This window comes from Falco punctatus (genome assembly GCF_963210335.1).
Source record: "Falco punctatus genome assembly, chromosome: 8".
NCBI classification, from domain to species: domain Eukaryota; kingdom Metazoa; phylum Chordata; class Aves; order Falconiformes; family Falconidae; genus Falco; species Falco punctatus.
This window is the reverse complement of record NC_137588.1, coordinates 25,585,279-25,608,084: the sequence shown is the minus strand read 5'-3', so window position 1 is coordinate 25,608,084 and position 22,806 is coordinate 25,585,279. Positions and strand designations below refer to the sequence as shown.

The 22,806-nt window shown below is 60.9% G+C and overlaps 4 protein-coding genes across 7 annotated transcripts; 1 reads left to right on the top strand and 3 right to left on the bottom strand.

The window, feature by feature from the left end:
- Positions 1-100: 100 nt before the first annotated feature.
- Positions 101-6,423, bottom strand: GLB1L (galactosidase beta 1 like). Of its 3 annotated transcripts, none has more exons than XM_080397860.1 (17): positions 6,199-6,423; positions 5,500-5,687; positions 4,838-5,010; positions 4,386-4,536; positions 4,087-4,147; positions 3,724-3,818; positions 3,160-3,340; positions 3,021-3,079; positions 2,710-2,831; positions 2,481-2,629; positions 2,056-2,174; positions 1,841-1,915; positions 1,677-1,766; positions 1,425-1,538; positions 998-1,129; positions 426-641; positions 101-353 (listed from the first exon to the last, which is right to left on the bottom strand). In XM_080397860.1, exons 2-17 carry the CDS (start codon positions 5,611-5,613, stop codon positions 135-137), a joined length of 2,070 nt encoding a protein of 689 aa, XP_080253986.1. In that variant the 5' UTR covers positions 5,614-5,687; positions 6,199-6,423; the 3' UTR covers positions 101-134. The 3 variants fall into 3 exon arrangements, with proteins under 3 accessions (XP_080253986.1, XP_080253985.1, XP_080253987.1); XM_080397859.1 differs by lacking the exon at positions 6,199-6,423 and adding an exon at positions 5,901-5,986; XM_080397861.1 differs by lacking the exon at positions 6,199-6,423 and having other exon boundaries at positions 2,481-2,521; positions 5,500-5,633.
- STK16 (serine/threonine kinase 16) lies at positions 5,885-8,942 on the top strand (the record flags this gene model as incomplete). 2 transcript variants are annotated; one of them, XM_080397884.1, is made up of 7 exons in its annotated part: positions 5,885-6,048; positions 7,254-7,473; positions 7,550-7,683; positions 7,761-7,881; positions 7,962-8,057; positions 8,125-8,246; positions 8,334-8,942. In XM_080397884.1, the coding sequence occupies 7 exons, from the start codon at positions 5,885-5,887 to the stop codon at positions 8,470-8,472; spliced, it is 996 nt and encodes a 331-aa protein (XP_080254010.1). In that variant the 3' UTR covers positions 8,473-8,942. The 2 variants fall into 2 exon arrangements, with proteins under 2 accessions (XP_080254010.1, XP_080254011.1); XM_080397885.1 differs by lacking the exon at positions 5,885-6,048 and adding an exon at positions 6,459-6,595.
- A 1,142-nt stretch (positions 8,943-10,084) lies between these two features.
- On the bottom strand, positions 10,085-14,677 carry LOC308068021 (tubulin alpha-5 chain). The gene is made up of 4 exons (XM_080397874.1): positions 13,846-14,677; positions 11,998-12,220; positions 11,350-11,498; positions 10,085-11,135 (listed from the first exon to the last, which is right to left on the bottom strand). Exons 1-4 carry the CDS (start codon positions 13,846-13,848, stop codon positions 10,164-10,166), a joined length of 1,347 nt encoding a protein of 448 aa, XP_080254000.1. The 5' UTR covers positions 13,849-14,677; the 3' UTR covers positions 10,085-10,163.
- Positions 14,678-15,790: 1,113 nt separating this feature from the next.
- On the bottom strand, positions 15,791-22,503 carry LOC308068022 (tubulin alpha-5 chain-like). Its single transcript, XM_080397875.1, has 4 exons — positions 19,688-22,503; positions 17,313-17,535; positions 17,024-17,172; positions 15,791-16,841 (listed from the first exon to the last, which is right to left on the bottom strand). The coding sequence occupies exons 1-4, from the start codon at positions 19,688-19,690 to the stop codon at positions 15,870-15,872; spliced, it is 1,347 nt and encodes a 448-aa protein (XP_080254001.1). The 5' UTR covers positions 19,691-22,503; the 3' UTR covers positions 15,791-15,869.
- Positions 22,504-22,806: the final 303 nt, after the last annotated feature.

The following is a 22,806-nucleotide window of genomic DNA, read 5'->3' as shown; positions in this document are numbered from 1 at the left end:
TTGGATGTCCATAACAGGATGTGTGTCCCTTTCCTAGGGCCTGCAGCCCCTCTCCTCACCCCTGTGTTTCACCAGCCCCCTGCCATCTCTGCAACCCTGGTGAGAAGTGCTGCCTGTACCTGGCAGCCCCGTGTTTATTCTGTGGCTGCAGTGCCGTAGCTGAGGGTCCTGTTGAAAAGGGGTTGGTCAAGGAAGAGCAGGAGAGGGGTGGAGGGTGCCCCTTCCAGCTCCAGCACTGTGATGTTGTTGGGGCGGCCAACGTGCAGCACCGAGCCGGGCACGAAGAGGGTCTGCTGTGGCCCACGGCGGGGCCAGTACCGGCCCAGGTTGAAGCCATTTATCCACAGCTGGCCCTGGAAGATGGAGATAGGACAGCCGTGCCCCTCTCCACTCTCACCCCCTCTCCCAGCTACACACCACCTTACCTTGCTCCAACCTGGGAACTTCACAAAGGTGTCCCAGGCGATGCCAGGGGTCTCAAAGGTCCCAGTATAGAAGGCTGGCCCTGCTCTGGCCCCACTGCTTGATTGTGGCGGAGCAGTGTGTGGCCAGCCCTGCTGGACGGCAGTGTCTATGGCCAGGGGATAGATCAGCCAGTTGCTGAGAGGGCTGGAGTCCAAGGAGAGGTTCCCCAGGAGGCCCTGCCATAGAGCAGGAGGGAAAATGAGTCAGCAGGGTCTGCCAGGAGAAGCAGGCTGCCTGGCCTTCCCCAAGGCGCGTCGCCTTCACAGCCAGTGACAGTGGCACGGGATCCCCTCCGAGGGGCTGCACAGCCCTGGCTGCTGTGGCAGCACAAGTGGGAGAGAGGGGTGCCAGCCTCACGGCTTTATGCTGGTCTGGGCAGGTTTGCCAGGGGATGGTGTGACATTAACTAGGGAGCAGGTCTGGGAATGGCCCTGCTGTGGCTGGGATCTGTCACGAGTGGCAGGAGAGGTGTGTTTGGCCATGCAGGCAGCCAGGCCATCCCTTCTGGAGCCCCAGGGACCTCTCCCCTCACCTTGAAGTCACTGATGTTGGCCCCGAAGCTGATCCTGCCCATGTTCTCCAGGAGCACATCCAGGGTTTCCCCAGCTCTGCCTGTCACACACAGTGTTGTCTGCCCATCCCGCTCCAGCGTCCCCCGGTACTCCTGCAGGGACAGGGTCAGCACTTGCAGCCCCATGCCCAGATCCCACCATCGCAAACACTGCCAGCAGCCTGCCAGCATAGCGTCCTGCCACCGGTTCCCCCAGAGCTGGCCCACGGATGCCCTTCGTCCCCAAAGGGGGCAAATTTGGGCCAGAGAGCTACGCCACAAGGGCTGAGCGTGGCTCTCAGCACCCTGGCTGTCCCCAAGACCCTGGCATAGCACAGCCCTGCGGCCAGCAGGGACCCCGGCCCTCCTGAGTCCTGGGCTGGGGGCAGGTGTGCTCCCACAGCCCCACCTTCTGCAGCATCACATAGCCACGGTCGCAGACGTGGTGCGGAGGAGCGCCCAGCACAGCTGGGTCCAGGACATCCCAGGGCAGCTGTGTGCGGTACAGCACGAAGCCATGGGCCTGCAGGACACAGCAGAGTGGCACAGAAAGGGAAACTGGGCTGGAGACAAGCTCTGCTTTTCTACCCTGGGGCCAGGGCACGGCAGACAAGCTCAGGAGCATCTCCCCCAGTGTCCCCCACTGCACCCAGCTCCTCACCTGCTTTATAGCCTCAAAGGTGAGGGGGAACTGGCTCTGAATGGGCCCGGAGGGGCACAGCACATCCAAGACATCCAGGAGGTCGGCGTACTGCAAGGAGAGGGATGGGTGCTGGGCAGCCCAGCAGTGCCAGGCAGGGGCAGCACAGCCCTCGGGGAACTCACCTTCCGCAGGGCCACCCAGCCATAGGCGTACTTCAGGGTGGCAGGTGGCATCGGACCAACTGGCAGGGACTGGAACTGAACAGCAAACTGTCAGCTGCCCCCCAGGGCAAGCAGGGAGATGTCCCCTGCCCTGCCAGGTCCCTCTGTGTCCCGCTCTTCCCTGGCAAAGGCAGTGGTGCCCGGTACTGTCCCCCTCCTCCTGCTAGGTTCAGCACCTTGCTGATGACTGTGCGGATGGCAAACAGCTTCTCAGTGGGGTCTCCTGCCTCTGAGAGGGGGGCATCATAGTCGTAGCTGGTGGTCACTGGTTTGTACTGGTCCTTGAAGTCAGCACCTACCCGGGAATGCAACGGGAGCTGGAGAAGGGGGCCCTGGCAGAGCCCAGGACACGGAACCCAGGCCCAGGCTGGCTGCAACGCAATGGAGGGGCATGACCCAGAACGGGGAGCCACTGCCTGCGGATAAAAGGACTCCCCATGGGGGAACAAGCTTGGGTTCAGGGGCCCTTGGTATGTGCCAGCCTGCCCCACGGGACAGAACAGAAGCCTCAAATAGGCTCCTTGGGAATGGCCAAGAAAAGACCCCCCAGCCCTGCAGCGTGCCTCCCCTTCCCGTTGCAGGGCACTAGGGCCCTACTCACCACTCCAGTAGACAAAGTTCGTTCCCCCATGGAACATGTACCTGCAGGACAGCCCAAAGAGCTCCATCACCACCTCCACGGACCCTGTGGGTGCTCTCCAGGCACCGCTCCCTCCCTGCTGCAGCCACAGTCCCAGCCCTGCCCAAGCCCTGCAGAACAAAGGTGAGCCGTGATGCCCACTCCGGGCATCCCCCCCAAGGATGTGCCCCCCTGCCAGCTGACTACTTGCATGTTGACATTGGCTCCCAGCTGCAACATGTCCTCCAGCCCCCGGGCCACACTAGCCGAGCTGGTGCTGGCATGCGCCTCTCCCCAGTAGTCCAGCCAGCCCGTGTAGTACTCGGAGTTCACCTGGGGGAGAAAGGGACGGCTGCCTGCCTGGAGCTGGGGCTTCGGGCACCCCTCTCTCAGCCACATCGCCCCTGCTCACCCACAGCCTGGCCCCAGCACCCCTCTCTGCATCACCCTCCTGGCTCCTCTGCCTCCCCAAAGCCATCGCAGGTAATTCCCCCCACAGCACGGTGCCCACACCAAGCTCACCAGGGGCCCCCTCGGCTCCACCCGGCGCTGGGCACCAAACGCCTCTGTCACATTGGAGCCTGCAGAGGTGGAGGGAGGGAGGTTGGAGCAGGGTGGAGCTGGGACCCCCGGCCCCTCTCCTTCTCCCCCAGAGGGGTACCTGGCCCAAAGTCGATGGTGGCGTAGAGCCCCTGCAGCGTGCCACAGCGCAGCTCCTCGGCCTGTATGCTGTCGGTGGTGAAGAGCAGCACCTCACTCCCCAGCAGTGCGTGAAAGGAGCCCAGCAGGTGCCGCAGGTACCCATAGTCACAGGCATAGTAGCTCCCATATTCATTCTCCACCTGTGAGCAGGGCAGGGGCTGGCACCCAGTGTGTACATGGCAGGGCTGCAGCCAGGTCCCACCGCCCACTGGGATGAGCATCCAGCTCTCCCCTTCCAACATCATCAGATGTTGTGACAGACCCCAGCTGGGTCCCGAGAATGACCTTCCAGCCCCACCACAACCCCCAGCTCTGCCAGTGTCCCTCAAACTACAACTGGGGTACTGGCAGGTGCCTCGGAGTCCCAGCCTTTGGATTTAAACCCAAGTCCAGAGGTCAAGAGGGATTTATCTAAGAGCTGTGCCAGAATGTGGTCATGGTATAAGGGGCAGAGGTGGCTTTTTGGGGTACATCCAAAGATGACCCAGAGCAGGGCAGGGGGTGGGGGCCCACATCATCCTACCTGCACACTGATGATGTTCCCTCCATGCTGGTACAGGCGTGGCTTGATCTTGGGTAGCAGGACATGGAGCCAGGAGTCCACGGCTGCCAGGTAGTCTGCGGGGACAGAGGGCAGCTCAGCCTGGCTGCAGCATCCACCCCAGCCCACCCCCAGCCAACCCGGCCAGGGGGAGGATGGAGCAGATGGGGCAGGGCTGAGCACGATGGGGAAGTGGAGGTGGAGGATGAACTATGGGGCTCCCAAAAGATAGAGGATGGGAGAGACCATGCACACAGGGCTGGCAGGTGTGTGGAGAGACCAGCATGCTGGCACTGGCACCAGGCTGTAAGGACATGGCAGCCGGAGCCCTGTGCCAAAGTTTACCAGGGTCAGAGGAGCGCAGGACAATGTCTGGTTTCCACAGCAGCCAGGCAGGCAGGCCACCCTGGAAAAACATGCACAGCAGAGAGGGAGGCAGAGAAACCACTCAGCAGCCCAGGCTGACATACAGCCAAAACCGGGCCAGCACAACGCTAATGCTCGGCACTGGAGGCATGCTCCGCAGGTTGGCAGCCTGGGCATGGCTGGCATGGCACCGGGGCCACTGTGCCAGCTGAAAGGACCAACCCTGCTGTGCCCTTCCCAGACCACCCATCACCCCTCTGTGCCATGCTGGGGCTTACCATCTCCCACTCTGCACAGATGTAAGGCCCTGGCCGCAGGATCACCAGAAGCCCCAGCTCAGCTGTCAAGTCGAGGAAGGCTTCCACATCCCGGTCCCCAGCAAAGTCATAAACCCCTGGCAGTGGCTCATGGTAGTTCCAGGGGACATAGCTGGGACAAGAGGGAAGATCAGTACACAGAGGCTAAGGGCACCCCAGCACGATGGGGAAACATCCCACAGGCTGGTCTCTCTGCCCCTGGGAACTAGCCTCCAGCCTGAGCTGAGGATGGCAACTGGGGCTGGACTGGGACAAGCGCAGGCTCATACAGGGGCTGCCGGTGCAAGGGCTGGTCCTCGTTCCCTGTGCTTAGACAACACCCTTGCCCCTGTCCCTACCCCAGGGACCCCAGAGACCCTGAGGGGCTGGATGGCTGTGGGCTGTGTGCCGTCAGGGCTGCCCCCATCACTTACACCTGCACAGTGCTAAGCCCACTCATGTACATCTTGAGGAGCCGGTCCCTCCAGGCAGGGCGTGGGACACGGGCATAGTGGATGCTGCCCGAGATGTAGCGGAAAGGGGCACCATCCTTGCGAAAGCAGTTCTCCTCATAATCCAGCTGGAAGGAGCGTGCCGGAGAGGAGGCCTGCGGGAAAGGGCCAGTGCTGGGGGGCTGCAGACCCTCCCCAAGCTCAGCTGCCCCCTCCTCCACACTCCTTCATGGGACAGGGACTGACGGAGGCTGGTTCCTGGGGGGGACCCTCCCCATCCCCATCCTGGATGCAGGGCCAAGGCAGGAACCACGCTGTCCCAGGAGAGCAGAAGGGACAAGCAGGGCAGCCATTTGCACTGCCTGATCCCCACCCCTCGCCTTGCTAATCAAACACCCTGCAGCTGATCTGGTGGCATTCTGGGGGACAGGTGCTGCTGGGGACAGGTGCTGGGAAGGCAGGCAAGGAGGTGGGAGTGCAAGTGGGACTTGGGGTGGGACATGAGCTGCAGCAGAAGGAAGCCATAGCAGAGAGAGCAGGGATACGGGGGAGGAAAGCAAGGCAGATCCCAGAGCTGTCCCACCGGATCCTTTGCAGCTCAGCCCCACACGCTTCTCCCAAGCTTTCCACCCGTGTTTGCTAACCTGCGTGTGCAGCAGCCCCGATGCCAGCAGCAGGGCAAGAGCTGGCAGTCCCATCCTCGCTGGGAGCTCAGCAAGCCCAGGATAGGGGACAAAGGGAGACGCGGACACCACCATCACATGATCCTTCTTGGCCAGCGCCGGGTGCTTCCTCCGGGTCCTAAGTGCAGGCAGCTGGAGCAGCAGCACAACTGGAGGGGAAGGAACGAGGGATGAGGGGTGGGTGGCTCAGCCCCTCACACCTGGGCCAGCCACACTTCATTCCCCTCAAAGCCCCCCCAGCAGGGTGCAGGCAGTGCCCCCGCAACCAGAGCCAGCTCCAGCCGGCAGGCACACCCCCGTGCCCCCCGGGGTGGTGGGTGACACACGTAGAGGGACAAGATGACTCATGGAAGTGTCACCACCAGACAAAATGCCTTCGAGGGAGCTCTGCCCACTCGCTTCATCAGGAGAGGTGGTGATGGAGACCTCGGGTATAGCTCCGGCCGGGGTGCTGCTGCTGCTGCTGTCTGAAGGAACGGAAAATGTCCCTGGACCGAGGGCCAAAGGCTGGTGACAGAGCTGGTGTCAGGGGTGTCGGGGGGCTGCCACAGGGCAGGGCGAGGTGGTGATCCCCTCGGGGACGAGCCCTGCTGGGGTGGCCTCACCACCTCTGTCCCCCGCACCGCCGGCCTGGTCGCCCGGGCGAGGGGCCTGGCTCACCGAGGCCAGCTCCGGGGGGTGCCGAGGCTGCGGGCTGCCACCGCCACCGCCCGCAGCCGGGAGGTGCCGCGGCGCCGGGGTCACCGCGTTCCACCCGGTCACGGTGCGGGGGCGCGCCCGGGGCTCGGCTCGGCGCTGCTCTCCGCTTCGCTCCGCTCCGCCCGCGGCCCGTCAGCTCCGCGGGACGGAGCGTGAGATCCCCACCGCGGCGGCACCGGGGCTCGGAAACACCGCAGCGCCCCGCCCGGCGGGTGACGCGGTGGGTGACGCCATGGGTGACGCGCGGCGGCGGGCGATGACGCGAACGGGCGATGGGGCAGGCGCTGTGCGTCTGCTCCCGCGGCACCGTCAGCCTGGGGGGCGCGCGGTACCTGCTGCTCCACCGGCTGGCAGAGGGGTCCGCAGGGGGCTGGGGCGCGGGGGGGCTCGGGGGGGTGTCCTCGGGCACGGGGGTGCTCGGGCGTAAGGGGTGCTCGGGCCTGGAGGTGATGCTCGGGCACGGGGGGGCTTGGGCATGGGGGCTGCTTGGGGCTTGGAGGTGATGCTCGAGCACGGGGGGTGCTTGTGCAAGGGGGTGATGCTCAGGCATGAGGGATGTTTGGGGGTGGAGGTGATACTCAGGCATGGGGGTGATGCTCTGATACAGGGAGTGTGCAGGCTTGGGGGGATGCTCATATATAGGGGATTTTCAGGCACGATTTTCAGGGGATGCTCAGGTGTGAGGCGGTGCTTGGGCATGGTGTGGGAAAGATGCCTGAGCGTAGGATGTGCTTGTGCGTGGTGGAGGATTCTCATGCTGGGTGGCAGACGTCAGTCATGCCCTGGATTGGGTGCTTAGACCCATGGGATTGGGGGTGGTTAGGCCAGTAGGATTGTTCATGCATAGGGGGGATGCTTTGGGTGCCTGGCAGGGGAATGTGCATGCCTGGGGGATTCCCATGGAGAGGGGTGCAGGCACCCTCTGTCCCCCTCACCTGGGTGCTTGCAGTTGAGGTTGAGCACAAGGCCCTAGCCCAGTGCGACATCAAGCGCACACTGCACTTGGCTCCTCACAGGGGCTTCAGCTATGTGGACCTGGTGGAGGGGCTGCGGGACGGGCGCTTCTATGCCCTGAAGCGCATCCTGTGCCACGACAAGGAGGACCGTCAGGCTGCCCTGCACGAGGTAGAGATGCATGGCCTCTTCGACCACCCCAACATCCTGCGCCTGGTGGCCCACTGCATGGTGGAGAAGGGTACCAAGCATGAAGCCTGGCTCCTCCTGCCCTATGTGAAGGTGAGGGGGACTCCCCTGGCTGCCCCTACCCCCTTGCCACCAGGAGTGGCAGTAACTGCTGGCTTGCGTTTGCCAGGGGGGGACCCTGTGGAGCGAGGTGGAAGCACTGCGAGAGAAAGGGACTTTCATGCCAGAGCAGCGGATCCTCCTCATCCTCCATGGCATCTGCCGTGGGCTGCAAGCCATCCACAGCAAGGGCTATGCACACAGGTGGGAAGGGTGGCAGCCCCGGCTTGGAGGGGTTGGCAAGGGGCCGAGTGGGCGCTCGGTGATGTCCATCCCCGCAGGGACCTCAAGCCCACGAACGTGCTACTGGATGAGCATGACCAGCCTGTACTGATGGACCTGGGCTCCATGAACCAAGCTCGCATCGAAGTCAACAGCTCTCGGGAGGCCATGGCCGTGCAGGTAGGTGGCCTGGGACATCACCCCACCAGTCTGTCCCTGCCCCAGGCTGTTCATCCCCACCCTCACCTTCCTCCCTGTAGGACTGGGCTGCCCAGCGCTGCACCATCTCCTACCGTGCCCCTGAGCTCTTCATGGTGCCGAGCCAGTGCATCATAGATGAACGCACAGATATCTGGGTAAGGATCCAGCCCCCTGGCCCCCATCCCACCACCGTGGGACTGCCCTGACCCTGCTGTGCTCCAGTCCTTAGGCTGTGTGCTGTACTGCATGATGTTTGGGGAAGGCCCCTATGATGCCATCTTCCAGAAAGGCGACAGCGTGGCTCTGGCAGTGCAGAACCCCATCACCATGCCCCCCACAAGCAGGTGAGGGGCTGGGGAGGGTGACCCTGCTCCCAGACAGCCCCCTGTGCTTTGCACCACATGGACTTCTCCTCACCATCTTCCCTCCAGGTACTCGCCTGGCTTGCAGCGCCTGCTCTCCTCCATGATGACTGTGAACCCCCAGGAGCGACCAAGTATAAATGATGTCCTCCACCAGCTGGAGGGGCTGCAGCCAGCGCCGGCGGGACAGGACACCACACAGATCTGAGCCTGTCCCACCCCACAGCAGCGATACGGCTGAGCCAGGGGAAAAGCAGCTGTGCTCATCCCTGCTCCCCTGGGGAGCTGTTGCAGAGGGCATTGCTGCACGTGAGGGAGAGCTGCTGCTCCATGCCGGAGGTGTGTTGGATTTGGAGTGTTCTGTGCCCTGGATGCTGCTGCCTGAGGCTTGGTCTGTGCCCCAGGACTGCAGATGTGTGACCTGCTGCTAAACACAGGGCCCTCACTGGCTGCTGCCTCCCCCAGGAGCAGCAGATGAGGATGCTGTGAGACCTCTCCTGGGTGCTGCTGCTGCATCCCCACAGCTCTGCACCCCAGGAGGGTTGCTCCTGCCTGGGTAGAGCTGTGGTCTGGGTCCCAGTGCTGTGCTGGAGCAAGGCAGGGGGGAGCCAGCGCCTGCTCCACCACAGCTCTCAGCGCCAACGTTGCCTTGTGTTTGGAGTAAAAGATGTTCTTGCAGAGGTGTGGATGTGTCTGTCTGCTGGGAGGGAGTCCTGCCAGGGGCACAGGGAGAGTAGGGCACGCTGTCTTCAACAAGCAGCCAAGCATTGCCGGAGGGGAAGGGCAGCGGAGGTCAGCCGTGGCAGGGCAGCACAGCCGGAGCATTAGCAGTAAGCAGGGAGAGTTAATCCCCAGCCCCAGAACACTCTTGATGGGAGTTACCACGTCCAACTGCAGTGGGAGCCAGGCTCTGCTGTTCAGAGGAGCCTCTTGGGGCTGGACACTGTGGGAAGGGGCTCAGCACAGCGCAGGTAGGCAGGCAGGCAGTGGCAGGAGTACAGGCAGAACTTTTCAGCTGCTCAAGGAGCGGGAGATGGCTGCCCAGGCTTGGGAGCTGCTACAGCTTGGGAGGCAGGTGCAGCAGCCCTGTTCTGCTGAGAACAAGCAGAGCCTGGGGACAGCATGACTACCCCTGTGCTGGGGACACCCCCAGCCTGGTGGGCACCCTTGGCTGGAAGGTCTCACCGGGACATGCAGCAGTTGGGCTTCCCACAGAGAGGGGGTAAAAAAAAAAAAAAAAAAAGATGCAGACAAACAGTTTCACAGGGAGCATTCCCCTCCTTTAATCCTCTCACCACAACATAGCAGTAAAGCAGCTGCAGAGGTTCATGCCGTGCTGGATACCCTTGCAGAGTGCACCTGCTGCACTGCAGAGCCAGGCATGCCCCTTGTCCCATACTGTGGCCACAGAGACAGGGGTGCCAGGCTGTTCCCATTGCTTCAACCACTGTCCGTCCACTTGAGCCCACCTACCCTTGGGCTGCACAGGGGGAGAAGTCCCAGCAGCTGCTGATCTTTTCCTGCTCAGGCTAAACCTGCTCCCCTAAGATCCAGGATACAACACAGGGCCACACACCATGGGGCCTTACACCACACAAGGAAGCAGCACCCACCCCTGGCTGGAGCAGCGAATGGGGTGGGATGTGTGCCACAGCCCTAGGGAGGGGACCAGGGGCCCTTACCTGCGCAGGGAGCAAGCCAGAGATGGAAGAAAGTGCTGGGAGGAAGCAGAGCAGCACCAGCAGCAGAGCTGAAGCACTCACCACACACCTGACCTGGCAAGGAACCGATACAGCTGGGGGGCTAGTGGGAGACACAGAGGCTCTGAAACGGTTTATTGCAAAGGGTTTCTGCAGGTAACATGGGGAAGGAGCACGGTCCTTTTTGCCAGGGGCTTCTCTACTCCTCGCCCTCCTCTTCGTCTTCGTAGGAGTCCAGGCCCACCTCCTCGTAATCTTTCTCCAGAGCGGCCATGTCTTCCCGTGCCTCGGAGAACTCCCCTTCCTCCATGCCCTCGCCCACGTACCAGTGCACAAAGGCTCGCTTGGCATACATCAGGTCGAACTTGTGGTCCAGGCGAGCCCAGGCCTCAGCGATGGCCGTGGTGTTGCTCAGCATGCAGACAGCGCGCTGCACCTTGGCCAGGTCCCCCCCTGGCACCACCGTGGGTGGCTGGTAGTTGATGCCCACCTTGAAGCCCGTGGGGCACCAGTCCACAAACTGGATGCTGCGCTTGGTCTTGATGGTGGCAATGGCGGCATTGACATCCTTGGGCACCACATCCCCACGGTACAGCAGGCAGCAGGCCATGTACTTGCCATGGCGAGGGTCACACTTCACCATCTGGTTGGCTGGCTCAAAGCAGGAGTTGGTGATCTCAGCCACTGATAGCTGCTCGTGATAAGCCTTCTCTGCAGAGATAACAGGGGCGTAGGTGGCCAGGGGGAAGTGAATGCGAGGGTAGGGCACCAGGTTGGTCTGGAACTCAGTCAGGTCAACATTCAGGGCTCCATCAAACCGCAGTGATGCCGTGATGGATGAGACAATTTGGCTGATGAGTCTGTTCAAGTTGGTGTATGTCGGGCGCTCGATATCCAGGTTCCTGCGGCAGATGTCATAGATGGCTTCGTTGTCCACCATAAAGGCACAGTCCGAGTGCTCCAGGGTGGTATGGGTGGTGAGGATGGAGTTGTAGGGCTCCACCACAGCAGTGGAGACCTGTGGTGCAGGGTAGATGGAGAACTCCAGCTTGGACTTCTTGCCGTAGTCAACCGAGAGTCGCTCCATCAACAGGGAGGTGAATCCAGAGCCGGTGCCGCCTCCAAAGCTATGAAACACAAGGAATCCCTGGAGGCCTGTGCACTGGTCAGCCTGTGGAGAGAGAGAGACATGATATTGCTCTGAGATGGATTTCTTTGTGAATGTTTGACAGTTCAGAAGTCCTTCAGGACCTGGTCCATCCCTGCCACGGGCTGCTGCAGATCCCTCCCTCACAGGGCACAGCAGGGCTTGCAGTGTGCTCTGAGCCCCGGCAGATGCTGGTGCCCAGCCCAGGGGGACACGTCCCCCCTCTGCAGTCACCTACCAGCTTCCGGATCCTGTCCAGCACTTGGTCAATGATCTCTTTGCCGATGGTGTAATGGCCACGGGCATAGTTGTTGGCAGCATCCTCCTTGCCAGTGATCAGCTGCTCGGGGTGAAAGAGCTGGCGGTAGATTCCAGCCCGAACTTCATCTAGGGAACAGCAGGGTAGGGTTGAGCCTGGTGGAGGCTGTTGGTTTGAGCCAGCCACCAAGCAGATGAGCCGGTGCAAGCACCCATCCCTTTCCCCGGCTCTGCCTGCCAGTGGCACAGCCAAGGGCCCACACGTCAGCAGGGCCACCACCAGCATCATGTTTCTTTGGCAGGATGTGACTGCCACCTCCCTGCACGGGAGCTCAGCTTCTCCCATCCATGGGGACCTGCCTGCCAGCAGTGTGCAGCTGCATAGCAGGAGCTGCTGTGCCGGTTGGGCTGGTTTCTCTCTCTGCACATGTGGTAGCAAGACGACTGGCACTGCTGCCTCTAGGACACCTCAAGAACAAAAGCTGGTGCTCAGGTTCGTGGCTTCTCCCAGGGAAAGGAGGGCCCTCGGGTTGAACCCGGTGCAGGATACTGCCAGCAGACCACGAGCACTAGCTGCTTGCTACTCACCCGCAGGTGCACCCCAGGCTGTGCAGATTCCAGCACTCACCAATCACGGTGGGCTCCAGGTCCACGAAGATAGCCCGCGGGACATGCTTCCCAGCCCCCGTCTCACAGAAGAAGGTGGTGAAGGAGTCATCCCCTCCGCCAATGGTTTTGTCACTGGGCATCTGCCCATCGGGCTGGATGCCGTGCTCCAGGCAGTACAGCTCCCAGCAGGTGTTGCCCATCTGGACGCCGGCCTGGCCGACGTGGACGGAGATGCACTCACGCTGGGGAGGGGGAGGCAGGGTCAGATCCTGACACAGCTCTGTCCTGCCCATGCCACAGGGAGGACTCTGCCTGGTGCTAGTGTCACACAGCCACCCAAACAGGACCTGCCCTGGCCAGTGGCCCCAGGGAGCACATTTTCCTTTGGGTGATCTCCTGCATGCCCCCGAGGGGCCCCATGCAGCTGTCATTGCCCTTGGCCATGCACAGGCACCATGCCAGGTCAGGAGCCAGCTCTGGTGTCCCTCCTGTCCAGCTCTTGCTGTGGGCCACCAGCTCCATGGACTCTGCCCAAGGCTGTCCTCCAGCACCGTGGGGAACAGAGCCTGGCCCAGCCACCCTGCCAGGTTCCCTGGCAGCCTCAGCCCCTTCCCAGTGCCGCAACAGCCCAGTGACACATGCTGAGCTGATAGAGGCACATACTTAACCCACGAGGTGCAACCAGCACGGGGGAGCCCCCCTCCTGCTGCTCCAGAGCCAGGTAAGCACTCAGCTTGCTGGGGCAAGGCGCCTTGGGGATGCAGGGGCAGTGGGTGACAGCTAGGGGAGGGCTGGTGGTGAAGCTCAGCAGCCTCTAAGACAGCACAGAAACTCCCTGGGCTGCGCAGTCCCAACCCTGTGCTGCAAAACCTGCGTGGGCAGAAGCGCCAGGGAGCAGGCTGTGAGCTGAAGTGCCTTCTGCACTCCCATCCTGCAGGTGCAGGCCTGCTCCGCTACCCCCGGCATCCTTCCTCTGCTCCCCCTGGCACTCTTGTTCCCCTGCCCCTGGCATCCCTTCTCTGCTAGCCCTAGCACCCTGCTCTCCCGGGCAGGACACCACTACTCAGCCTGGGGGTCCCAGAGCTCCTTGCTCCCACATTCCCGGACTGCATAACGCTCTGAGCTGCGACGGGGTCCGTGCCCCGCTCCAGCGCCGGGGGAGCACAAGGACTCCTGCCTCCCCCGGGAGGGAGGGCAGCCTCAGCCCGCCGGGAGGGGGGGGCAGCCCGGGGCAGGGTCCCGGCAGAGCCCGGTCAGCGCTGCGGCGGGCGGGGCGCTGCGCTGCGCCTCCTGGCAGGGCCCCGTCCCCCTCCCGAGCCGCTAAATATAGCCCCGGCCGCAGGCGAGGGCAGCGGCGATTGCCCGGTTTAGAGAGCGGCCCCGGCCCGCTCTGCCGCTGCCAGAACCCCCGCGGGACGGGACGGGAGGGACAGGACCCCCAGACACGTTCGCCGCCGCCAGCCCCGACGGGGCGCCCGCTGCCGCGGGGGGAGCCCCGCCGAGCGACCAGCTCTAGCCCCCGGTGCCCGGCTGGCGCCTCCACCCCCGGCAGCTGTCCCCGTCCGTTCGCGGCCACCGTTCCCCACCGGAGGGGTCACCCTCTCCATCCCCAGCCGCCCCTCCTCCCCCCTCGCCGCGTCAGCGGGGGGACCCAGGCGCCCCGGGACCGGTGGTTGCGGAGGGGACACACACACACACACACACGACGGGGCAGTAGCGGCGGGGGGACACGGCCAGGGGCCGGTAGGGCTGTCCAAGGTCACAGCGGGGAAGGAGGGGGCGTGTCGCGGCTGCTCTGCCGTGTCCGGTGCTCCGGGGGGCTGCGGCGCCCCCCCGCCGCCGTGCCCTCCGCCCCGCCCGCACTCACCATGCTGCGGCTGGGGGTCCGGGCTCTCCCGGCAACTCGGTGCGGCGGGGCTCAGCGCGGAGCTGCGGCTGCTGCAATCCCCTCCGCAGCGCCTCTTATAGGTGGGAGGGGCTTGGTTCCGTCACGCCCCCTCATTTTGGTACATTTGCATGCGGGGCGGGAGTACCCACCTTGGAGACAGCGGGAGTCTGTCTGTGTCCCTCCCGGCTGCGGAGGAACCCTAAGGTGTGGGGGCTGGAGCTGCCCTCCCTCCTCTGCTGGGAGGAAGCGGTGGGCGTCCAGCCAGGCTGCGGGAAGGAGGTCCGGCCTCCAGACCACAGGGGTTACAGGCGGTGCTCAGCCACCAGGATGGGGCCTGGAGCAGGTACAGCAGTCTCTACACTGCTCTGCCACCAGATCCCCTGGGATTTAGGGACACCTCGAGACCACCTAGGCCTCTACAACAGGAAAAAGTAGGAAAAACATGTTAAGAAATATGCATCAGGCTCTGGAGTTCAAGGTGCTTGCAAACCTCCCTCTGTCATCAGTACTTTGGGGACCTCTGGCTGAGGACTGCTTTTCTCTCCTGATGGGGACAGGCAGGCAGTGCTGCACACCTCCACGAGACTGCAGATCAGCACAGCAAATCTGGGCTGGGGAGCTGGCCCAGCTGCAAAAAAAAGGGTCATTGCAGCCCATTTGCTGTTAACGACTTGTGACTACACTCAGAGAAGCCACTCAGTTTGAGCCCCAGCTGGCGCAGCCTCCCCTGCCAGAGCCAGGGCTGATGCTGAGGATGCGTGGACCAGCAGCCTGGATGCTGGCTGGGCAAAAGGCAGAGCCCAGCACCCCCAGCCTTGCACACACCCATGCAGCAGGGAAAGGGCTCTGTCCTTGCTGCCAGGGCATGGGTGCACTCACACAGCTGTCCCTGCCTGTGGGGGGTCTGCTGCTCAGTAGACACTGCTGTGTCCCTCTGCAGTGGGGTCCGGATCAGAGGTGCAGGATAACCTTTACAAAAAAAGTAATAGGACACAATTCCCACTCCTGTGTGCTTCCAGCAGCAGAATCAGGTCTCTGTGAAGACATGGGGAGAAGGTATCTCTGCAAATGGGGTAACTCCTGGAGGAGCAGGGGTTTTCCTTGCTGCACACTCAGACTTCCGTAAGGAGCGGCTCAGAGTAGCACCTGGCATGAGGGGCAGTGACTCCTGTTTTGGCGCAGCAGCAGGCACCACTCAGTCTGAGCGCAGTGCTCTGGTCACGGGCATGGGAAACAGTGCCAGCAGTCCTGTGCAGTGGGACAAGCACCTGGCCGGGCTCCAGCAATCAGTGCAGCCCGGGGCTGGCTCACACTTTCCCTTCCAGCTGACACGGGAGCATGCTGGGAGGAGGAGGGCAGGGGAGGACAGCCCCTCTGGGTCAACATAGCTGGAGCATTACTGGTAAGCAGGGAAAATTAATCTCTGGACTCAGCGTGCTGGATAATGGGTAACAGAAATCTCCAGTTTGCAGCTGGAGCCAGGAGCTGATGTTTGGACTTCTTGCCATCGGGCAGGGCAGGGACAGGACTCAGCATGGGTACAATGCAGAAGACAAGCTGGGGCTGGCAGAGTGGGGCCACGTGGCCCAGGGCGATGGCAGAGCACCACAGTCAGGCAGGGAGCAGGCAGAAGTGCTGCCCAGAAAGAGGACCCCATGCCTGAGCTAGGTACTTCTCCGATCACATCATTAGCACTCCTCTGGATCCCTTTTATGGACGTGCTTGGGCACTTCCCCAGAGCATGCCATGCATCCTGGCCATATCCCCCTGGTACTGGGGCTCTTACATATGTGAGGGGCAAGCCGGAGCTAGAATAGAGTGCTGGGAGGAAGCAGAGCAGCACCAGCAGCAGAGCTGAAGCACTCACCACACACCTGACCTGGCAAGGAACCGATACAGCTGGGGGGCTAGTGGGGGACACAGAGGCTCTGAAACGGTTTATTGCAAAGGGTTTCTGCAGGTAACATGGGGAAGGAGCACGGTCCTTTTTGCCAGGGGCTTCTCTACTCCTCGCCCTCCTCTTCGTCTTCGTAGGAGTCCAGGCCCACCTCCTCGTAATCTTTCTCCAGAGCGGCCATGTCTTCCCGTGCCTCGGAGAACTCCCCTTCCTCCATGCCCTCGCCCACGTACCAGTGCACAAAGGCTCGCTTGGCATACATCAGGTCGAACTTGTGGTCCAGGCGAGCCCAGGCCTCAGCGATGGCCGTGGTGTTGCTCAGCATGCAGACAGCGCGCTGCACCTTGGCCAGGTCCCCCCCTGGCACCACCGTGGGTGGCTGGTAGTTGATGCCCACCTTGAAGCCCGTGGGGCACCAGTCCACAAACTGGATGCTGCGCTTGGTCTTGATGGTGGCAATGGCGGCATTGACATCCTTGGGCACCACATCCCCACGGTACAGCAGGCAGCAGGCCATGTACTTGCCATGGCGAGGGTCACACTTCACCATCTGGTTGGCTGGCTCAAAGCAGGAGTTGGTGATCTCAGCCACTGATAGCTGCTCGTGATAAGCTCTCTCAGCCGAAACCACAGGAGCGTAGGTGGCCAGGGGGAAGTGAATGCGAGGGTAGGGCACCAGGTTGGTCTGGAACTCAGTCAGATCAACATTCAGGGCTCCATCAAACCGCAGTGATGCCGTGATGGATGAGACAACCTGGCTGATGAGTCTGTTCAAGTTGGTGTATGTCGGGCGCTCGATATCCAGGTTCCTGCGGCAGATGTCATAGATGGCTTCGTTGTCCACCATAAAGGCGCAGTCTGAATGCTCCAACGTGCTGTGGGTCGTAAGGATGGAGTTGTAGGGCTCCACCACAGCAGTGGAGACCTGTGGTGCAGGGTAGATGGAGAACTCCAGCTTGGACTTCTTGCCGTAGTCAACCGAGAGTCGCTCCATCAACAGGGAGGTGAATCCAGAGCCGGTGCCGCCTCCAAAACTACGAAACACAAGGAATCCCTGGAGGCCTGTGCACTGGTCAGCCTGTGGAGAGAGCCAAGTAAGATTCCTCCAAGTACTGACTTTGCTGGAGGGAAGTTTCAAACTTTTGCTTGGGTAGCTGCAGATCCCTCCCAGGACACAGCAGCACTTGCCCCATGCTCCCACTCCCAGCAGACGCTGGAACCCAGCCCAGGGGGACACGTCCCCCCTCTGCAGTCACCTACCAGCTTCCGGATCCTGTCCAGCACTTGGTCAATGATCTCTTTGCCGATGGTGTAATGGCCACGGGCATAGTTGTTGGCAGCATCCTCCTTGCCAGTGATCATCTGTTCAGGGTGGAAGAGCTGGCGGTAGACTCCTCCCCGAACCTCATCTAGGAGAAGTTGGCACAATGTCAGAGATTTTCAAACGGGCCCTAGGAAAAGGCAGCAGGAGCCACCCTACAGAGTATCCTGCAATGGGTTGTTCCCAGAGATAGTGACCGCTGTCACTGCCCAGCTGGGGTGCACTCACCAATCACGGTGGGCTCCAGGTCCACGAAGATAGCCCGCGGGACATGCTTCCCAGCCCCCGTCTCACAGAAGAAGGTGGTGAAGGAGTCATCCCCTCCGCCAATGGTTTTGTCACTGGGCATCTGCCCATCGGGCTGGATGCCGTGCTCCAGGCAGTACAGCTCCCAGCAGGTGTTGCCCATCTGGACGCCGGCCTGGCCGACGTGGACGGAGATGCACTCGCGCTGGGGAGGGGGAGGCAGGGTCAGATCCAAGACAGGACCACAAATGCAATCACTACAGGTGGTGCACAACCCCAACAGGGCAGCCCAGGCCCTTGCCAGCTTGTTTAAGCTACACTGCCGTGTAGCCTGGGCGCCTTTTGTGTAGCCTGGGCACCTTTTGTCCATCCCCATCTGCTGCCCTCTCCCAAATCAGATGCTCTGCCTCCCATCATTGTACCGCCCACCTCAGGGGCCCAGGGAGATGGAGTTGCATCTGCTGGAGCCCAGGACACCAGACCAGCACATTCCCTGGACTGCCCTGACCCACAGCCCTGAGAAGAACCCAGTGGCATCTTCTCCATTCTGAACACCCAGATGGCTTAAGGGCTGGGGCCTTGCAGCAGCTCTTCCACCAGCAGGGTTGGAGGCTGAGATAACGGACTATCACCTGGACCATGGGAGCTGAGGAAGTGACAGCACCGAGGACGGGTGCCTGACAAGGGAGGGATTTGCAGCAGTGAATGGTTGCCATGCTCTGAGGTTTGGCTTCCCTAAATTAGCTCTGGAGGAGGAGGAAGTGTTAGCTGCACTTCTTAACTGAACCACAGTGCTGACACGGTGGGAGGGTCCCCTCGCCCAGGGCTTCAAGGGCAGCCTCAGGTCCCTCAGGAGAAGCCAGGCGGAGGGGGGCTCTGCAGCTTCAATCCCTCCAGGTGAGGCACCTCAGAGCCTGAAGCCCTTTCAACAAGAACCAAAATACTCAGTGCCTCAGCCCTGCTGTTGCCAGGGACTTGGATGTGTCATCAGGCACAACCAAGGCAGAGGAGCATCCAAACCAAACCGGATTTCCAGAGCGATGGGTGCCCTGCTGTGAGTCAGCTGGCAGGACGCCGGTGGAGCCAGCCATTTTGCACTCGGGAGCACAGCAGTGACTGCCGTCCGAGGAAGTTACACGGGTTGCAGCAAGTCCTGGCTGTCTGTGTCTGTGGTGCTTTTGGTACTGCATTTCAGAGGCAGCAGTGACAGTGAGGGATGACAGAGAAATAAGCCCTTGATACCGATGGTGAGAGGCAGAAGTCCATCTCCCCATGTTTTCCAAAGCTGAGGTGCAAGGAGCGGCAAAGTGACACCCTGCGTATCCCTCCCAGCAGGTCTATAAAGGTTTTGTAACACAAGGAGCAAACAGTAAGTCCTGAGAAAGCTCCAGGATCTCCAGCAGAAGCGCACAGCGAATGCTTGACACAGCTGCAAGCACCTCTGGATTACCACAAGAAAGACAAAATGAGAAAGGACTTCTCTGGTCAAGGAGCTTGTGAACCAGAGCGGGGGTCAGAGTTATGCTGATCACTGCACTTCACCCCACCAACGCACTGCGGCCAGGACTGGCTTTGTGGGACGCAGCACTGACAGCAGGCTGGGCAGAGCCCAGCAGCACCAGGGATGCAGCAGTGCTGGTCACCAGCCAGCAGACTCTGTCTTCTTCACGGCAAGGTCTGGCTCAGGAGGGGCAGGGAGCACAGCCCCGCAGGTCAGCAGGCAGGATGGCTGGGCACCCTGGGGCTGGGATGCTCAGCAGAGCAGCTGAGAACTGAGGAGCCGGGGCTTGCAGCAGGGCAGCCCGGAGGCTCACCCACAGCGGTGCCCACCCGTGGGTTGGCCCCCCTCCCCCGAGGCGCGGGGCAGTGGGTGAAGCCACAGCTTGCTGCCGGGGCTCAGCTGTGCGTCTGAAGCACGGGGGGCTGGCAAGCTGGGTGCACTCTCCCCGGCCAGAGGTGTTACCAGGGGAGGCGGGCAGGAACCACCAGAACCACCACTACTAAAAGGCCAAGGAGGAGAGGTGAGAGGGTCAGCCCAAACACCAGCCTCCCTGCATGGCGGGGCTTGGCCGGTGGCCTGCTTGCCTCGGACGGGTGCGAGGGGATGCTCAGAGCAGGGAGGCTCGGACCGCCTGGGAGGGAGCAGCTCAGCAAAGGCTGAAGCCAGGCAGGGACAGGGCGAAGCCCAGCGGGTACTGCCGTCGGCAGCTGCTCGCACGTCTGGGCTTCCAGCAGAGCCCCCGCGGGAAGCTATGGGGGTCGCAGCCTGCTCCGGGGAGGGTCCCGCCGGGGGTCACCCCACTCCAGGGAGTACCCGCAGGGCCGGAGGGAGGGGGCAGCCCGGGGCCGGCACTCACCATGATGCCGCCGCCGCACGACCTGCCTCCCTGGGCTGCCGCAGCTCTGCACGCCGGGACGGCCGCGCCGCCGCCGCCTTATACCGGGGGCGGCACCGACGCTCCGAGGCGGGCCGCCCCGCCCGAGACGGGTCCGTGTGTTTGCATAAATTTGCCTATATTACGCATATTTGTATGCACCTGCATATATGCGGCTGCGCTGCCCGGCAGCCGGCTGGGTGCGTTTGCGGGGACGCGGAGGAGCAGCACCCCTGTGCTGCCATGCAGGGGACACGGGAGACCAGGGGGTCCCCTCGGGGGAAGGGCAGCGGGGCCTCGCTTTGCTTGCTGGTCCTGGCGGAGGGGTTCTGCTGTGCAGTGGAGACGGTGCCTTCTTGCTGGGTGTCCTGTTGGTGCAAGGCACCGTCCAGGCATTGACCGGGAGAGACTTCAGGAGCTGAGGAAGGAAAGCTAGGGAAGAACCTGGCTCAGGTCTTCCCTCCTGGTGGGAGTGGGTGCTGATGTGATCCCTGGGTGAGCACAGGACTGGGTCTCTGCCAGCCACACAAGGCCCCTGAGGAACACCTGGGAGAGTTTCTGGAGGAAGCATGGGCAGAGGAAACACTGCAGAGACAAGTGCAAGCTTTGCTGGCCTCTTTGGAGATCAGTGAGGACAAAGCAGGAAAACTCTGTCCTGTCCTTTGCCGCAAGCCCCTCAAGGACAGTTGTGCCCCAGAGCTGTACCTGAAAGCCCTGCCTGCTGATAGGCTCCTCCTTCTCCAGCCTGGCTCTGCTGCACCTCCATGGGTTTGATCTGATGTCACAGTTTTATGAAATTGCCAGTGAGGGGGTGGGCAGAGCTTGGAGTACCTTGAAGGGGGAGTACTGAAGTTTCTTTGCAGTGACTTCACTGATGTCTGCCTTTGCTATGGTGAATAACATGTCCATCCTCTCCTCCCCCCTCCAAAATGCTCACAGCATCCACTCAGGTGTAGAGCCAGCCCTGCCTCTGCCTCTGCCTGAGCCCTCTGGCTTAATGAGTTTTCACTGAAAGGCTCTGTCATCTCTCAGCTCACTCCAAAAGTTGAAAGCTGGACCTAAATTATCCACCCACAATGGCCTTTCTTTGTGCCTGAGTCACCTGGAAAGTGTCACCTTCGCTGATGAACACATGTAAAGTGACTGAAAGCAGTGGTACTGCTGTGAAGCCTGTGCTGGTGTCTAAGCAACACATTTTTGAGACCTGCAGAAATGGCTGAGCCAAGCAATCAGAGCAGGTTTAATCAAGCTGGTGGGAAAAGGGTTTATTTTTCACAGAGGTGCCCCAGGTTGTGAGCGCTGCTGAACCTGGACAGGATGCTGTTGTGACTAGATAACTCTGGAAATTCCTAAACTCCTCCCTGTGGTACAAATGTCCTTTGAGCGACCTCAGAAATCACTAGATAACACAGGCCATGCTGATGCAGACAGTCCATGAGAGTGAGAGAGTAATTGGTAGCACTGAGGCATCAAAATTTGAGCCCTACAAGTTAATTGGTGTGAAAAGGAGAGATGTGATCATCTTTCCCCGTGAAAATCTTTGCCAAGGTGCTCACTGAAATGGGTACTGCATGCCAAGGCGTCACTTCTGGCTGGGTGTCTCCCAGCATCCTCCTTACTTTTATGGTGCTGATTAATTCCGGGGTGTTTATAGCATGAATGCTTTGCAGCAGTGCTTGGAAGCACAATTGTCAGAGCTAGGCAGCAAGAAGGCAGGTAGCTGCACAAGGCTTGAGTGGTTCACCCAACTTCAGAAGATTTGTGTGACAATCTGGTAGCACCTTGGGGTGTAAAATGATGTGATACTTCTCCAAGACATGCCTGGATCTGTTTACATACCATCCTGGTAGAGAGCTGAGGGTGAAACATCCCCAGTTTGTCATTACTGCAAATGCATGCTCACAGTGAAAATAACCGCTCAGATGCTGTGATGTTGAACAAGCAGGGCAGCAATGACTGACAAGAGAGCCATGAGTCATTCAGAGCTATACATCTCCATGTACCTCTGATCTGAAAAGCCCAAACAGATGCCTAAGCTTTTCTGAAATGCTTAAGAACAGCTGGCTAAATCCAGGAAGCACCAATCAGCTGCATCTTGTCAGTGCCTAACTGCTCAGCAGCCTGCCAGATGCTGGTAGCAGCAGCCTGCAAGCACACGATGGAGGCTGAGCCTGCCCTGGCTGGAAGAAGATTCATCCCGAGGCAACCCCTCTCTCATCTCACAGAGATGGTGCCCACATGCCTAAGATGTCTCTAAACATTTTCAGATCACATCAGAAATCACAAGGTTGCAAGAATTGCTCAGGAATCATTTTCATCACCACTCAGAACAAATCTGGACCCTGCACCAGCACCAAGGGAGGTACATAAAGCAAGCAAGGCATATTTTAGGCTCGTGAGTCAGAATTCAACCATCTCTTAACAGAAGAAAGGGAAAACCAGACTGAAGATACCCCAGGGGCAGAGACCTGCACATTGTAGGGGGAAAACCCTGCTTGCTGCTGCACACAGGGCCCAGGAGATCAGCCAGCTCTTGGACAGGTACCTGCTGCTACAGGAACCCCTTGTCAGCAGAGCTTGCAGTTACCCAAACAAAGCCTCCAAAATAGCTGTCTTCCAGAAGTATGTTAAGGTCTGCCACACCTAAAAGCACCCAGAGCTGAAACTGGGGAAGAGATGACCTATTCAGAGTCTAGTCTGGTACACGCCATCCACACCCCAGTTCCCTGCTCCCTTCACTGCGGAAAGCCCAAACTGTTGTTCCCACTTTTCAGACCTCAGTTCTACCCAGGCTGTTCCAGGCAGAGCAAATGGTGTCACAGGGCAGTTTGGGGACATGACTCTCTTGGGAAGCTAGAAGAGACCACAGCTGTGCTGTGGGTTCAGGGAGGAAGTCCAGTGCCCTCCACTTTAAGCCCAGCTTGAGGGGGGCACAAGGCAAGCACCAGGTGATGAGGCTTCAGGAGCAGGGCTCCTCTCTGTGTCTTTAACCTCAGACAAGAGCTTCCCAAAGAGATTGCATCTGTGCCTGCCCTGCTTACCCCTCGCTCCATCCTTGCACAGTCGCCCTGCCCATAATCCTCTTAGCAGCGTGGTTCAGC